Here is an 18,033-nt window from a genome sequence, read left to right as displayed (position 1 = left end):
ATTCTTCTCCTCTCCACAGTGAACTGTCTTCTGAGCATTTCTGGCATATTCTAGCACGCTTCCAATACGGTGCATTGAGACTAATCACAGGGGCTCAATCTACAGTCCAAACCTTCGTGGTCAGGTTCAGCTTAACGCCCTCTGAAGGCTTCCCAGCACTCTCAGGATCAAGTTCAAAGTCCTGAGCATGGCCTTATGAGGCCTGAAACACTAGGGCTTATGCCAAACTCTCCAGCCTTACATCTTGCCCATGTTTAGGGCCTCCCCCTTCCCGCCTCCCCCAGTCTGTCTTCTTAGATCTCTGCCTAAGTGTCGCCTTGCTCCAGGCTGAATGAGGTCTGGACGCTCCCATTTGTCCTTTGTGGCACTTCCCGTGGTAACTGGTTAACTTGGGACGGGTACCAGCTTGTCTTTCTCCCCCTCTGGACTTTGGGGACGGAGCTCCGCAGGAGCCTGGCACACACGGGAAGTCAATACAAGTTTGCTGTATCGACGCCACACTTTCTCGGCTTTCTCCTCCTGGTTGCGACTGCTTCTTCCTGCCAGCCCTGCCTGACGGGGTGGGGGAGCCAGGCCACTCTGTCTGCCCGGCAGAGCCCAGTGCTTCCCAGAGGCTGGGGACAGGCATCCAGGCAGCTGACGGGGCCTGGAGCATCCCCCAGAGAAGCCAGGCTGAGTCACAGGTCAGAGAAGAGAGAGTTCAGCTACCAGGCACAGGTGAGCTCGGAGTCTTTGACGGAGGAGACGGCGGGCGTGAAAGAGGCCAGGGACAGAGGGGAGCCCTGGAGGGAGGCCTGGAGGCAGAAACCCGGGGAGAGCTGAAGGGACGGGGCAGGGGGAGAAGCAGGCCCACTCTCCTCCGCCCGTTCCTGCCCGCTGAGAGCCAGTCCCGGCGGCGGGAGCCCGGGCCTGCAGGCGGCAGCCCATTCGGCCCACGCCTGGCCAGGGCGCGCTTTGCCGAGGCAGCCACAGAGGCTCCTGTGGGACACATGCAGAAGCTCTCACAGTCCGAGCACGAGCCGTGTAAGGAAACGCACAGCGTTCCGGGGCTCACACGGAAATGCCGTCCTGCCGAGAGCGCTTTGGTCCAGAGTCACTGAGTCCTGCGGAGGCGGCCCAGGTGGCCACCTCTGGCCCCAGGTAGCTGTGGAGGCAAGAGGGCAGGGACACACGGCACCAGGCCCCAGCGCTGCCCCTCCAGGGGACCAGGGGCAGGGCTGCCCGCCCGCCCCCCCCCCCCCCCGGAGAAGACACGCCTCAGCCTGCATCGGATTTTGTTCAGTGGTGGGGGCTTGGGGGGTGTGTGTGTGCACGCCTGCGTGTGTGTGTGTTACTTTCCTCAAGGAAGAACATGTTCCAAACGTGTCTTCCTCAAAACACTTAACAAACAACTCTTGTCTTTTCTCTCCTTAGTCCCCCATTGTGATGATTTCTAGCAGTTATCAAACATGTCTGACCCCAAGCCAGGGTCAAAACTAACACCATCCATGCATGGCATGTGAATGTACACGAAACAAGTATTTTAGAAAATGACATGCTAATATACTCTGGTCTTTTCCTACTCGGTTTGATTCTATTTCAATGCTCTGTCAACCTACCTAATTGATTTTATACCCGCTAGTAAGTGATAAACCGCAATTTGAAGAAAACTAGTACTACCTCTAGTATATCGTGTAACTGTCATTTAAAAAGTTTTACACTTTCCACGTTATACTCCAAGCAGAAGAGAACTCCCCCTTTCCCAGTGATACCCCGGACCCCACAACGTTACAGCCATGGGGTTTCAAAGATGAGCCAAGGGGGCCCGAGAGGCCTCGGGCGGGGGCACCCCCCCCCCACATACCGGCAGGTGCAGCTGCAGCAACCGCCTTGCCCTCCTTCAGTGGGCGGGCTGCGTCCATCACACGACAAGGTGTGTTTGAAATTACAACACTCAGGTATCGATTTGAACTGGTTTCATTACAGCGCTCCTGAGACAGCCACGCTACCCGCCCCCCTCACTTTGTTGAGCCACCGACAGAGACACGCATTCCTGTGTCCTCTGCCGCCACTGAGAAGGGCCAGGGGCGGTGTCTGCAGTGCGCGGACCTTCCCGCACAGCAGCGGAACCAGGTCCCCGTGCAAATGGACAGGAGGTTCTGCTGCAGGTGTGTGCCCTTCGGGCATCTCTAAGCCGCGTTACTTGGTTCGGCAATGCTGATCGGTCTGGGTTAACGGGTCAAAGGTGTGTATGAATGGAACGCTTTTGCGGGGACTGAGCGGCGGTCAAATGAAAACCGTTCACAGAGCTCCCCAGGGAGGTAACAGGATGGACAGGCCAATGTCCATCCCCAGCACCCGGCACTGGGGTGCCTCCCAGTTGTGGCACAGTGTAGTCAGAAAGTCCTGCGGGTCCCACAGCGCAGCCCAGAGGGCGGGCCAGGGCTCCAGAGTCATATTTGCCCAGTCCCCGGTCCTACCCTGCTGTGACTTAAGCCCCCTCCAGCCTCCGTGGAGCCCTCATGAAGGGGAGCGGGTAACAACAAAGCCCGGCTCCAGGCTGACCGTGAGGATTCCAACACCACCCACTGTCCAAGAGACGAAGGCGGCTGGGCCCCTGTCCTGAGGCACGCCTCCCACGGACGATCGGGGCGCTGTCACCACCTGCCCAGTCACTCCCCGACTGGCCTGCCAGTGCACCTACAGCCCACAGGAGGCGCTGCCTCCCAGGGCATGCATTTCCCGCTGGTCTCTCAGGATCCAAATTCCGTCAGCCTCCTCCTCAGCCTCCTCCGGGGCCCTTCTGGATCCTTCTCTTCTCTTCTGTACAGTAGACCCCGCCCCCCACCATTCCAAGGCCCCCCATGGATGCCTGACACCAAGGATAGTACAAACCCTATATACCCTATATTTACTCACATGCGTACACACCTATACTGAAGTACAGTTTCTAAGTTGGCACAGTAAGAGGTTAATAGCAATAACTAATACCGAAACATACAATATACTGCAATGCAAGTGACGGGAAGGTAGTCGCTCTCTCTCAGCAAACTAACACACATTTCTTTTTCCTTTTTCCCAAGGACAAAGGATTCATTTTTACCACAGACCCTAGAAGCTCACCCTATGATTTTTCCCTCCCCCTTATTAGGCTGAGAACTTTCACCTTTCACCTAAAGGAAGCACTTTCCAGCCGGCAGGTCTGAATCGCCAGCATCACCGCGCCCTGGGGCTGCTATTCAGTAAAATAAGGGTGAGTTGAGCTAAATAAGCACTGTCCCGAGACAGGCAACCTGGTAATCAAGGTGGCCGCTAAGTGACTAACGGGCGGAGAGTGCGGACTAAGGGATGAATCACATCCCAGGTGGGAGAGAGTGGGGCTGCATGAGATTTCATCATGCTTCTCAGAACAGCATGCAAATGAACACCTACGAACCGTTTATCTCTGGGATTTCCCATTTAACATTTGCAGACCGTGGTTGGCCGTGGGAACTGAAGCCAAGATTAAGGGCGGTCTCCTGTTCAGTTCCTTCCTCTCCTTCCTCACTTGCGCCCGCCTAGACCTTGAGACACGTGAGTGCAGAGGATGGAACACACTCATCTCACTAAGCTCTCTGGAGAGCCCAGTGCTCGTGGCGTGACAACTGGACTGAGCTCCACGTGGCTGAGTAGTCTCCTGACCTAGCAAGACATACCTGTTCCAAAGGGCTCACCACCTGCATTACAAAAGAGGAATTTATCAAGATAAGATGCGGCCCAGGTAGATAGATCAACGTGCTTCCTAATCTATAAAGCAGGTCTTAGAAGAGGGAAATCAAGTGCCATTCTGAAATCGTGGTGAGACGTCAATTGTCCAACGTTGCCTGGTCTCCGAGACATCCCCCACCACGCCCCATGCTTTCTGGGTATCTACCTCCATCGTGCTTTGAATTAATGACGGCAAGGCAACGGTCCCGTCTGCCTATAAAGACTGGCCTTAGTGCAACAGCACTCCCTTAGACAATCCTACAAACCACCCTGAAGGCCAATGGAAATGCACTTGCCAGTCCCTAATGAGTAGAAGATTACCTGCGACATGCAACTTCCTCCAAGTTATCCTCTTAAAGAATAAGGAAGCCACAGACGGCAGCTTGTAACCAAGTCTCGCAGGCTGTAACTTCCTGTGTTTCTTTTCTTAAGGCAACTACTGTCAGAAGCACCGGCTTGGTGTCAGCGAAGGCAGGGCATTACGCATCCATCAGGACCCGGGCAGCGGGCAGGAGGGCTGCTAGGTGGTGGCACAGAAGGCACTGGAAGCAGCCCCGCCTGGGTCCACGCCCCGGCCTGACCACTGCCCCGCCAAACGGCCTGAACACGTTGCCTCATCGCCCTCGGTCTCCTGTCCCTCGTGGTAAAACGGAGAGAATGATACCAGCATCAGGAGACTGGAGTGAAGATAGTGACCTGGAATGCATATCACTCCTGTTCAGAAGGCACATTCCACTGGAATATTTAAAGTGTACACAGAGTTCACACACATAAACAAGTGAGACGTCATCAAAGTAAAGACCTTCTGCACAGCAGAGGAAAACACTGACAGAATGAAAAAGCAAGCGACGGAATGGGAGACGGTATTTACAAACCATCCATCTGATAAGGGGTTAACATTCAACATATAGAAAGAACTCACACAATTCAATACCAAAAAAACAAACATTCCAACTTAAAAACGGGCAGAAGAGCTACACAGACATTTTTCCAATGAAGACATACAGTTGGCCAATGAGTACATGAAAAGATGTTCAAGATGATTAATAATCAGGAAAATGAAGATTAAATCCACAATGAGAGTCCATCTCACACGGGTGAGAATGGCTATTACCAGAAAAAGCAGGGAGGGTGGGGTAAGGGTCGGCGTGGCAAGGATGTAGAAAAGAAGAGAATTCTCACCCTGGCTGGCGTAGCTCAGCGGATTGAGCTCGGGCTGCGAACCAAAGCATCGCAGGTTCAATTCCCAGTCAGGGCACATGCCTGGGTTGCAGGACATGGCCCCCAGCAACCGAACATTGATGTTTCTCTCTCTCTCTCTCTCTCTTTCTCCCTCCCTTCCCTCTCTAAAAATAAATAAATTAAATCTTTTTTAAAAAGTTTAAAAACAAAGAAGAGAATTCTCATACTCATACACTGATTGATGGAAATGTAAATTGGTGCAGCCATGATGGAAAACAGTATGAAAGTTCTTCATAAAATCATAATCAGAACTAGTAATAATAATCCAGAAATCCCGATTTCTGGGTACATAGCAAAGGAAACAAAAACAGGTTATCAAAGAGACACACGCACTACCGTGCTCACCGCAGCATTTACAGTGGCCACGTGTCTGTCAGCAGATGAGTGAGCAAGAACGTGCAGTCTGAGGATTCACCATGGAATACAACCCAGCCGAGAGAAAGAAGGACATCCTGCCATTTGCAACCACACAGAGGAGCCCGGAGGGCGTTGTGCCAAGTGAGATGAGTCAGACGGAGAAAGACGATACAACATCATGTCACTTCTATGCGGAATCTGGAAGAAGAAGTCAGGCACAGAAACAGAGAGTAGAAAAGTGGTTTCCAGGGACCGAGGGTCTGGGGCAAGGGGAGAGGGGCTGGGGAAAACGGCACGGACTTCAGCTCCCAGGTGGATGAGGACTGAGGACCCAATGTACAACACGGGGATTACGGTCAGTACCAGTGTGTGCTATAGCTGGAATCCACTGAGAAAGTGGAACTCCGATGTCCTCACCGAGTGAACAAGTAAGCAAGGTGGCGGATGGGTTCATCAAGTAGATGGGAGAATCCTTTCACAATGGCGCATCCATCTAACTACCATGATGTACACATAATGTCTCATAATTTTATATAGCTGTCAAGTACACCTCGATAACGCTAAAAAATGCACCGGTGACTTTGCGTTCTCTCTCCTCCCCTCTCTCGGACGTAACCCTGCGATATAACAGTTTCTGGGCAGAATCAGAACTTGCAAACAGCTGGCCCTTAACTTTCTCTGAGGCATTCTGCATAGCACTGCTCAGCCCCACGACGTGTTCCCCACCGCACTGAACACACGACGTTAACGACCCCGTGAGCAAACGAAGGCTGTTATGGGAAGTGGGCCCGGACAAGGTGAGGGGCGTCGGGAGGTGCCTCCCCGAGAAACTCCAGGGTCCATCCATCAGTCACCAAGCTGCATTCACCCGCCCGGCCTGGAGCGCTTCCCCTCTCTACAATGACAGGCCCTATTTTCCCTCTGGCCAAGGCAGGGGGACCACCTCATACGCAAGGGAGAATCGGTAACTAAGAACATGCACAGGTTTCAAAAATTAGTCACACCAGTTACCATGGTGATGCAAATATTGCCTAACAACTCACTGGGCTGTAAGTAACCCAGATGATGCTAAATACATTACTTTAAACAGGGAAAATGGCCTCTAATTCTAGGAATACTTGCAAGGAGCTAGACGGACCTCACGGCAGACTGAAGGCAGCCCAGGTGGGCTGCTGCGGACCCCGGGTTCGAGGTCTCTCTCCCGCCCTGCGTGTGTTCAGTCCTGGGTCATCCACACATGCAGCCAGGGAAGGAAGAGGCATGTCGTCATATTTAGGAAGAAAGGGCTCTGATCAGGAAGACGAGACTCCTCACTGTCCCAGCTCCTGATAAGAGAATGGAGGGCAGACTCCGTGGGCGGTGCTGGGGGTCCCTTTGAAACTCAACCTGAAGAACATCCTTAGGCAAAACAAGAGTTCCCAGAAAATGAGAGGATGCCCAATAAAAAACAATCGTGTTCCCACTGTTCTGAGTAGTTGCAATTTTCTGAGTCTCTCTTAATTTTCCTGAGAACAAAAGCATAAATATCGTACGAATTTTTTAATGATTCCAAGAATCAGCGGCGCGCACACTCCCAAGTCGATCCCCGAGCCTAACGCTGCGCCGTGCGTGGTGCCTGCTGCACAGGGAGCCCGTCCCTTCAGAACAGCGGCCCCAGAGCCGTGGTCCTCCAGGGGCCCCTGGGTGCCCTGCTCCAGACTCCAGGAGCGCTCTCCAAATGCACAACCCCAGGCCATATCCAGGGCTACGCAAGCTGAGTCACCGGGGCCGGGGTCTAAAAATCTGTATTTTTAAAAGGTTCTCTCTGCGCTGCTTGCTTGAGCTCTCTAGTCTGAGAATCCCGTCATGAGGAATCTCCTGATCATGGCAGCCGAAGACAGGGCAGCCACCAGAGGACCCAAGCCTGCAGAGGTTAATCACAGGCAGCGCTGTTGGTGACTCAGTGGCTTTTGGACCTCAACCCAGGGTACAAATCCTGCACAAACGCATGTATTATATATGTGCGTATAACACAAGTATTTCACAAACTACACAGGTGATACACGCTTACTCTATTTATTAGATCCCGATTTTTAATGCCCTTACAACTTACTAAGTGGATTTCACTATCCACTAACTGGGGATGCCTGAAAACCCCTATTATCACTTCTACTGTCCTATAATTTTATCACTTCATAATTTTTACACTTTTTCATGTTATCACTCAAATAGTAGAACACCATCCAATCTTGCCCAGTAATACCCCAGAGGCCACACTATTTTAGTTGCCTTTAGAAGGTGAACCGAGTTGAAACGAGACAGTCTTCTGCTCCAGGGCACCGACAGCAACACATTTAGCTGCTGCCATTGAACTTGGCTTCCTCTTCAGTCTTACAAACACGAGCATGCAGATCATATAAAGGTAGGAGGAAATAAATGAAAATATTAAGAAAATGATGCAAGGAGACAGTAAGGACAGAAAACTAAGTGTGGAATGAATTAAAAACAAACAAACAAACAAGTGAAATGAACAACCCAGGCCAGGAAACCTGGTCCTCTGATCAACTCTAGCATGCCGGCTCTCCGGGTGACGGGAAAGACACGATGGGTCATGAAAATGCCAGTGTCCAGTGGGGGAGAACCAAGCAATTTCTGGAAGCATGTCTAGGCTCCTTGTGGACAAGACTGAAGGTCCCCCACCCCCACACCCATACTCCTCGAGGCCGAGTGAGCAGTCACCGTGGGCACAAGACCCCTGTTCCTGCACCCACCTTCCGCCACCACCTGATTCCGGGATAAACTGGGGAGCAACACAGCCAGGGGCCTGAGCCTGTCTCACGCTCCCTCCCCCCAGGGCATTCTGTGTTTACCTCTGCCCCCGCACCGACCCCCTCCTTGGGATGGAAACTGTTCACGGGGCTGTCTGTCCCCCCTGGCCAACCCTGCCAGGTTGCAAGCTGCATGAGGCCAGGATTGGCTCCTTTGCATTGCGGTGGCTGCTCCATAAAACTGAGCTGAACACCAAACTCCTCTAGAAATCCCCCAAAAGAACAGTGACAAAGCCCAGAGATCTGGATTAGCTTCTTGACCCTCCCATTCACTGCCCCTGTGGTTCTGACCAAGCCAGTGGACGACCCTGAGGATTCAGCTTCTTATCTGTCACCCCCGAGTCAATATTGTTTCTATCACAGGTTAGTCTCGGAAAGGAACTGACAGACAGATGTTAAAGGGCCTGGCGGTCCACTTCCTGGCATCTGGGAGGTTATGCATGAATGTTTGCTTTCCCTTCTCTGATCAGGGAGCTCTAAGACATTGATCCCCCTTTGCTGCCAGGGTCCCCACAGACTCCCCAACTGTGGGAGAGTTCTTCCCCCTTCTCCTCCAAGCTTCCCAGAACAGAAAAGTCACTCAAGAAGAAAGCAGGGCCCCCCAAAACCACAGAACGCTCAGTGCCTGCCCAATGCCACCTTTGAAGAGATCACTTGTCATTGTTTCAACTACTTTAAGAGGACTCAGACATTGCTCTTTAGGGGGCGGGGAGCAGTGCCTGAAAAAGGAAGCTAGACTGTCGTTAAGTATCACAGGAAAGCTTTGACGGAGCAGTAAGATTAGCAGTAAAATGATTAGAAAGTCCGCTGTTCAAAGGCAAGCACAGCTGCTGAAAGAGGACCCAGACATGTGTCTGGTCCTTACTCTTGGGGGGGCTAAGTGCCCCCTGGTTGCTACGGAAGCTGAGGGTCTTCGTTTACAGACTCCAATTCCATGGAGGGACAATGCAAAACTTAGGGCAGCACGTGATGGAAGTCCTGGACCGATGGCATGTCGGTCAACGTTTTAACTTCCTGAAGGGCAAGGGCCCCGGACGAAGTCACGGGGGTGGCCTACCTTCTCGGTGATGTAGAAGTTGGAACTGTCAGCATGCTGCAGGGCGTAGTACTCGTGGTTGGCCAGGGACCACCTTGGAACAGAAGCAGAGGCGGGTCAGAAAAGCGGGAAAGGGGCATTCCCTTTGTCACGGCTTGATCGGGTTGGATGAACGAAGCATGCCATGTTGGGAGCTGGGCCAGGACTCCACAAACCCCACAACGTAGTTTAAAAATCAAAATATCAGCCCGCCTTTCACCCTGAGATCATGATTTGGATCTTCTCGGTCTTATTCCGAGCCTATTGCTCACCTGTAAGCATTTCATCTCCACGGCTTTGGGGCAGGGGTGGTGTTTGAACAGAAAGTTACATCCCTCCCTATTTTGAAGGAGTGGAGTAGAGAGGGAAAACTAAGGCAAGGAGTGAATTTAAATTTTCCATAATTGTTACATTTCCATTATCTCCGCATTCTCCAATCCGCAAGCACTAGGCTTACTGCATGCTGGAACATTCTAGTCCAGTCCCCCAGGTCTTAAATTCCTCTAGTCACAATTCTGCTTTAAATTTTTAAAAAAAGGCAACTTCCACCTGTGTGGGCAAGGCCAAGTGGGGAAGCCATCCCTGCTGTGATGTTCATGGGGCAGGAGAGGGGCTCGCGGACTTGTCTTTCAAATTATTTCGTCTTCGATGGGGGCCGGGGTGGTCCTCCCAGTTCACACCAAACGCAGTCAGCATTTGACCTCGGGAACTTTAGGCGGTTCCCTGCCGAGAAGTGCGAATGAACACCCCTTTTCCTCAAAATACATAAAGCCCATCCCGGTGTGCACACACCTGCCAGTTCACACTTTCTCCTCTTTGAGGGCACCAATAGTGTGTGTGTGTGTGTGTATGTGTGTGTGTGTGGAAAGGGGCATGCACATCTGAAACAGCAAGTCCCGGTGTCTCGGGGCAGGCCGGGGGGTGACTTGGGAACGGGCCCCGACAGCTGCACGGAGGCACTTCAGTTGCCTCTCGAGTTGTGAACCGTGAACACCTCCGAGGCATCCCGGGTAACAACACTCACCCGTCACAGACTTCCTTTATTATTGCAGACAGCGGTTTTTTCTGTAAAATGGCAAAAAAAGGAAACACGGTTAGTTTCGTTTCATCATTTCAAATTTTTTTAAAAAAAGGAGAAGAAGGCCGGTAGAAAAGATGTCTAAGCAAGGAGACTTTCCATTTGCTATTCTTAGCTGTTCTCAACGCGTCTGTTGTTTTTCTCGAGGCGATCATCTACCAGCCGTCGCCACCAAGTACATTGATGATTTATTACCCGGGCAGTACTTTTTTCTATGCTTAATATTATCAGTTGAACAAAAAAATATACATCATTTGTAAGTTAGCTGCACTGAAATCGGGATGGAGTCACAGCTTTGATCACAGATGCCCGCGGCCATGAAAGCGGCCGGGGCCCAGCGACAAGTGGAATTCCTCGGGAGTGTGCAGGGCGGGCAGGCAGCAGCCCGGGCTGTGTGCGAGCAAGCGTGGGCTCGGGATAGCTTCATGAGAACTTGCGGCAAATGCCCTACGAGGTGCTGTGAAACTTTCCCTCCAGAGTGCAAAGAATTCTTTCCATAGCCTCAGCCTAGACAAATGCCAGTCACGCAGCAACTGGAGCGGGGCACGCTCATGTACTGGGACCAGGACAGCATGTGCCCAGGACAGCATGTGCCCTGCTGTCAGCCGGTGGCCGGCTACAGCTGCACTCGGGCCTCACAGCCACAGCTGTGCTCCGCCCGCCTCCGGGGGCAGGAATGCGGCGGACGGACACCCACAGCTCGCCCAGCGACATCGGCACGGACCCTCTTGCTTTAGAGCCAAACAGATCCTCTCTGTCTCCTGGGGGGGACAGGAATGTGCCAACCAAAAGAATGACCCAAGAAGAAAAGTGGGGAAGACAAATCGAAGAAATACACAGGCGGTCCAGGATTTTCAGCTGCACCAGGATAGACTGTCTGCGTTTAAGTACGTGAAGCAGTATGGGGAAGGGCCGTCTGAGTTCCAGGCAGGACCGGGTCCAATCCTGGCTCGTCAACTTGTCTGCAGTGGGACCTACCATGTCCTGCATTTGCTGAGCCTCAACTAGTTTGTCTGTAAAATGGGCATAGGACCTACGCACTCTGAGGCTGCTATAACAATTCAATTCAGCTCTATTAGAATTCATACAAAGGGCAAAAGACACAAGGAAGGGTTGGGGCTCTGGCTTCTTTGCCTCCCGAGTCACGAGAAGAGCCTCACTTTCCTCTTGCCGCTCTGTCCTCGGACGGACACAAAGCTGCCACAACTGCGGGGAATTCAGAACTGCGGCCCTTGCTAAGGCCCTCCCATCCCTCTCAAAGCTCCGACCCGGGCCTTGGTGGTCCCGCAACAACTTCCTCCGGCTGGAGGTCTGGCCGCTGTGGCTGAGTGTGCAAAGCAATGTCTGCTGACAGCTATGAACACGGGATGGGAAGTGGACCCGAGAATTGGGGAGTGGAAAGATGGTGGGGTTTTCTTGCCACCCTGAGTTGGTCTCCAGCAGAACGAGATCAGAAATGGGGACTGGGTTGTACCATGGCAGTTACGTGTCACAGAAGTCCGAGGCCTCTGCAAACATTTATCTATTGTTTATGGCGTTAGCTATGGGTGAAGGGGCAAACCAAATGGGAAAACTTGAGGAACAAAACCTTCCTCACAAGACAAGGATTTTGCCCGTTCAGCTGCCAGGGACCTCTCTAGGTTATCAGTATTTCATGAGGACCTATCGGTCTCTGAGGCCCCCAACCTTATTTCTTGCACCCTCAAAACTGAAACATAAGTAACAGGGCTGGACCTCAGCCTTAAAGGACATCAAAACAACAGATCGGGCCAAGAAAGTATTGCTATTGAGGTAGGAAAAGGCTCCCAAAATAACACCTCCCAGAATCGGACCTCCTAGTTCAGGTCTCTTAGGGGAACTTCTTGAATTCAAGTCGGATTCATAGATTCAGAATCAGGTTTGAAAAGACAGAAGTCTGTGGACTTGTAGAACCACTACATCCAGGACGCTCTGAAGATGGGTCTCTGAAAGGAGTCAAGACCGTGAGGCACAAAGCTTGAAGACGCCACGGAGAAAGGTTCAAGAAAAACTCAAACCACAGAGGAAGAAGAATCGTAGTTAATTCAACATCGTGCTCCCGCAGTGCAGCCTCAGCTGCTGAAAGGACGAGGCTGCTCCCACGGCCCAGGTCCGACACCTGCCCCTCCGACCTTCTGCCTGTTCCGATGAAACGCTAGCCCCCAGCACCCGAAGCTAATATGATGGCTTTCCCGGGTCTCATCCCCCTTCACCCATCCATCTCGCTTGACACTATCACTACTACTTCCTTTCTGACACTCTTTCCAGAGCTCCTGCTGTATGCCCTTCATCTTCCGATGGTTATAACCAATAGTCCTTCAACAAACTCCAAGAGACCCTTCACGGCTTCTCTTGTACTTCTCGCTTCCGAGCTCCCTGTTCTGTGCTTGCACCTTCTGCTTTTACCGACTTGGTCAGTTCCTCATTCTCTTTAACTGCCCTGAGTCTATTCTGGTCCCAAACGCTCTCTTGCAAATATTTGACAGCTTATTAAATATAGCATTTAACTCTTCTTCAGGCATCTTGTTTAAACATACAAACCAAACGCATCACCCTCACCACTCCCTGCCCACCAGTCTACCCCCAAATCGGCATGCCCCAACGTTCCCCCACAGCCACTATGACTCCTCCCTTTTGCTGTGACTCCACTGCCACCCAGGACCATCATTGCCTTTATTTCTGCCACCTCCAGGTCTACTTTATGACAAGGAAGTGTAGCATTTTCCTCTGTGATGTTCACGTTATTACTTCCCACTTCCTAACTATTCTTCTAAAATCCTGACACTCCTCACTCCAACTCCTGCTATCAGATGAATTGTCGCCCAATCCTGTCACCCTTAATTCTGCTTCCCAGCCCCAGTGACTTTCCTGAGTACCCGCCCACCATTGCCAACTACCCGCCAGGAACGTCCATCAAAGGCTCCACCAGCACCCCAAACTCTGACTCCTACTTTCCATTACTTCCGACCTTTGGGAGTTGTTCCCCGTGTGTTTCTAGAGAACCTAACTTCTCTTTCTTCTGCGACAATCATGTGTACAAGACACTGAGCCCCATCCTGACTTCCTCCGCTCCCTCCCGCTCCTGTATCCTTCCCAGAACTCACTCCCACTAAGAATTCTCAGATGCCACCACCAGACCCTTGCAAATGAGTCTTCACGCCTCCAAGGTTCTTTCTTTCCAATCTTCGCCTTAACTATTATAATCAGACAAAATTAGAATGTCCCCTCAAACTTGGCTCGTGTCACTCTTTCCGCTATCCCCCATAGGTCCCCAGCGACTGCCACCTACACGGTACGCGTCCCCTAGCTCGTCATCCAAGCCTTCCCCAGTCTGGTCTCAAGCAATTAAACTTTCTGCTGATGCTATACATGTTCCCACGCTTCTAAATTAGTTGGTGATTCACCAAATATATACATACATCCTCCACACTTTCACTTTATTTGTTGAAATGTCCCTCTCTTCTTTCTGCCCATCTCTAACAATGAACTCTACTTACCATTCATACCCATGCCAAAGCCACCTCCTCTAAGGACACATCCCCGGTCTCCTGGAAGAGAGATCACGTCCTCTCGGTGCAAAGGACACCTAAGGACTTCTGGACCTCCTTGTCCTTGTGACCATGGCATCTTAACGCATCATTGTCACCTTCTCCTTCATTCAGTACTAGTTTCCACAGTGCACAGGGCGCTGGTAGGATCCAAGAGAGACTCAATACACTTCTCTTCCATGGGAAAGCCACGCACTAACTTTCCTTTGGAAAAACAAAAAGCGAACTCTTTGGAAGGCTAACCCGCACTCATCAGCCCACTTGCTACCATGTCTGCCCTTGCTGGGTGGCCGGATGCAGCTGCTGGCTCCAACCTGGTGGACGTGTGAGGCTGTCAGTCCCGACTGCACTGACCCCTCACAAGGGTGTCACATGGTTCAGAGCCTGGAAGAGCACTGAGCACACAGCTTATGAAGACTGTAATTCAACAGACAATAAAACAGATAGCAACTAGTGATTGTCACCACCCCTTAGCAAGGCCACCCAGGTGACCTGCACGACTTCCCTAAACAGGGACTGAACAGCACACCGCAAACAGAAAGCACTCTTCTGGGGTCGCTGCCCGTGCACAGCTCTCGGTGTGACAGCAGCCCCGTGACTGCCTTCAATTCCAAGCCAAACGCAGGCTCTGCTGGGGTTTAGTCCCCATGTGCTTGGCTTTTGTCCCTCTGTCCGGGTCTCAAAGATGCAGGAGCAGAGTGACAGGGTATCACCTTGACAGCTTCTCACAGAGCCGCTGAATAACGTGCCTTCACTTCATTGGGAGAAAAACAGCCCAGGAGAAAAGAAAAGTTGGTCTAAAAGGATGAAAACTGTTTAGTTTTGTTTTTTGCCCTGTGACTCCATAAGCTATAAAGGCACTAAAAATAAAATCCTATAATCTATTGGACTATAGCTGGATTTAAAATATTGAAGCTGAAGTATTTTAAAGGCCCAACTATGTTTTCTTAGCTTATAAAAATTACAACTAAATTCCTTAAGCTTTTTGCTTTGAAGGTCAAGACTACCTTCTCGAACCCACAGTGAGCCTCGATGGGCAAAGCAGGAATGTGTTTAGAGAGAGCCCGGAGGGTCGGTGGGCGGGCAGGAAGTTACCAGATTTTCACGTGCAGGAGGTCGGGGACAGCGTGCCCAGAGGACCCAGGACACACTTTCGTCCCCATGCCCTCCAGCACCAAGCAGGGAGGTCATCTCGCAGCCGGCAGAAGCATTTCTTCACTTTATAGGACTCTGGGAAAACCTCGGTGTTTGGCAGCAACACTTCTATTTGTCAAGCAGAGTATGCATTTCCATATGCATTGTTGGCGACGCACCACCATGTGCCACAGTTGCGTCCAAGGCACAGCTGTTTTGTTGTTGTTTTGAGGGATTCTTGCCTCCCTTTTTATTTTAACTCTTCCTTCTCCAAACCAATCCCTTGACTTCATTCACGAAAAGCAGCAAGCCTAGAAAGCAACCACTTCCTGTACAAAACACTCGGTGCATCCACTCTTCACAAAATCAGCCAGACCCTGAGAACGGCCAGATTCTCCCTCAGTTCACGCTTCATCCACATCTGCGACAACGCGCCCTCTTCTCTCTCTTCCCGAGAGTGGGCCTCCGCCCTTGGCCTTCCTGCCTGTGCCCCTGCCCCTGGACTTAGTGCATTGTTGGCCTTGTGCATTCCTGAGTCTGGCCCTCCCACACTGCCCCTTCTCCTCAGGTCCTGTCCTGCGTTTCCAACAATCCCCTGCGGGAATCCTTGCGGTGCCCCGCCTCCCCTTCAAGCTCGACACTCCACCTTCTTCCTTAGAGAACAGCTACTCCTCTTGCCTCCCCTTTATCTGCTCAATAAAAAATTGATCACTCTCCTGCCCAAAGCACGTGGTTCCTTTAAGGCATGAGAGACCAGGAGGCCAAGAAGAAATACCCTTGGGAGCCCCTGGTTGTTTACCTAGGAAGTGGCAGAGTCATCCTGCTGGCTTTGAAGCTCCCTGTCGGGGGCTGGCCCGGCTGTCATCCCCCTCCGTGCCACCCCCTGCCCTGCCACACCTGGGATGAACTCAGTTCCTACTCAAACACCTGCTCCTGTCTGTCGGCCGAGGCACCTGGCTTGGGGACTTCACCCAGCCCACACGCTCACCTTGGAGCTCTCAAGTCCACGCTGCCCCACTTCTGCCTGGACACAGGCCCATGAGGCTGGGCACCCCTATCCAAGGTGACCACAGGCCTGTTAGGAACTACGGGGCGGAGGCTGCAGTCCTTGCTGTGACATTACTTCTCAGGCCCGTGGAGGCGCTAAAATGGGCATCACCCTGCAAAGAAAGCCTGGCTTCACAGACAGCTTGTTCGTTTCCAATGTTTTTAATGACAGGCAGTGGGGGGTGGGAGGGAGAATGCTCACGAGGTGACATTCAAGAAATGGACACCAGAAAGGCACTAAGAATGCTGAGTTTTTAATCAACTGCTGGCTTTTCCCTATCTTTCCTCAACCACGAACTCTTGAATGACTTTGGAAACAGACGCCCTGGGGCTGGACCTGGAGGTCCGAAGGCCCCGAATTTGCAACCTCAGACAATGAGTCCTCCTGATGAGGCCGCACAGGTCTCTGCTGAGGCCAAGGGCCGTGCCTTGCATGCTGCAGCACAGTGAGGACTGACGACACGGCCCAGGCCCTTGAACTAGAACCTGGTCCACAGCAAGGCGCTGGGCAGAGGTTGCCCAGGAACAGGGAATACCGTTTGGATGTGTGCGGGCACACTTTTCAAAAGTGGGTTGAAAAAGTTAAATCAATAACCATCCATTTCCTCCCTCTTGCTCGAGTGACTCCAGCCCCCACGGCTGCCTTTGGCACTTGTCTCGTTCCGGTCTTTATTCTTCAACTCCTTTTCCTTTCTGGTGCCAACTAGACTCGCTTGGGAGGTAGAGGCCACCCCGCCACCTCCTAGGTGGGTGGCTGCGAGGCCCCCACAAGGCAGGCAATTCAAGAATAGTGTTTGATTAAGAACGCAGCTCCTTTTTCAGACTTCGCTCTTCTTTTCCTCTCTCCCGGTCCCTTTCCCTGCCCCTGCAGCTCAGGGAGGGGCCGAACACAGAACACAGCAGGCGGAAGGCGGATGCGATGCCCGCTCGCTGGCCCGTACCTGCCCTCCCACCGAGCACGCCTTGCGGCCCTCTGCCCGTGGAACGCTGTTCCACAGAGACAGAGCGTGGTCGGTCCTCCTCTGTGAAAAAGGTTCCCTCCGGCGCTTTCAAAGGATGCGGCAGATGCATTATTCTGACACTCGGAGGGGGTGCGGCACAGCGCTAGGACTTGACTTGGCTTTTAGACGTGGAAAGTCATTGAACGTATTCTGCACAGCGGTTATGAGTGATGTTGGCCCAGAAGGAAAAAAAAGGGAAAAAGCCATGTCAGGACACCTCCAGGACCAGGTATATACGCTGACTTACGATTTAGCCTGGGCTGGGACTTGGGGCAGCTTTACTGTGCGATAACCCAGGCGGTTCCGGGAGGTGCCTCCTGACACTGTGTCCATGTGATGCCACCAGGCATTTTATGACAGCTTTGCTCTCCCTTCATCGTGCCCTGCAACTACTTCCCACACTTCCTCGCCTTCAACCTTTATCCCAGGGGAATCTGATGTGTTCTGAGAGCTGTGGATGCATGCTCTGCTTTCCTAACAGAGGCCTCGATGACTGGGGAGCTAAAGAGAAGACCACGCTTTCCTGGGGCAAGCTGAGCCGGTTCTTGGAAAGCAAGTATTTCGACAACAGCTCCAGCCGTGAACCACTGACACGAGACTCGGCGATTGGCGGAGACGACAACGGGGCTCCCGGCTGCCGCTCCGAAGGCGTCGAGCCATGGACCGCGCTCATTTAGGGGACTGAGAGGTGACAGGCTCTGCCACTCTTTTCTTGACGAACAATGATTCATTTCCACACGGTTTACTGAAACGGACTTGTTTCAAGCTTCGTGAAGCTAATTAATACTAGACGTTAGCCAGACAAAGTGCAATCTTGGTGTCACGAAAATCACCAGACCGTGTCAATGAGCCAAGACACAAACAATCAGCAGTCCCGTGGCTCCGGGCAGCGACATTCAACGGGTGCACCACACGCATCTTTAGCACAGACAACACCTCTTGAGTGAGGGGCACGGAGCTCCTCTCCCTCCGCTTGCCAAATAAAAGAATGCCGATCGCC

General features: G+C 52.1%; 1 protein-coding gene across 3 annotated transcripts in view; it reads right to left on the bottom strand.

Moving 5' to 3' along the window:
* ELMO1 (engulfment and cell motility 1) overlaps window positions 1–18,033 on the bottom strand; it is a 472,089-nt gene that overhangs the window by 345,262 nt on the left and 108,794 nt on the right. For all 3 annotated transcript variants that reach the window (XM_036010403.1, XM_028526015.2, XM_028526016.2), the window contains exons 3-4: window positions 10,232–10,272; window positions 9,190–9,262 (exon numbers count right to left, since the gene is read on the bottom strand). In XM_036010403.1, the coding sequence (XP_035866296.1) occupies window positions 9,190–9,262; window positions 10,232–10,272 (114 nt within the window). The remainder of the gene's footprint in view (window positions 1–9,189; window positions 9,263–10,231; window positions 10,273–18,033) is intronic.

This window comes from Phyllostomus discolor, chromosome 10, assembly GCF_004126475.2.
Source record: "Phyllostomus discolor isolate MPI-MPIP mPhyDis1 chromosome 10, mPhyDis1.pri.v3, whole genome shotgun sequence".
Lineage (NCBI taxonomy): Eukaryota > Metazoa > Chordata > Mammalia > Chiroptera > Phyllostomidae > Phyllostomus > Phyllostomus discolor.
This window is presented reverse-complemented; position numbering and strand designations above follow the sequence as displayed.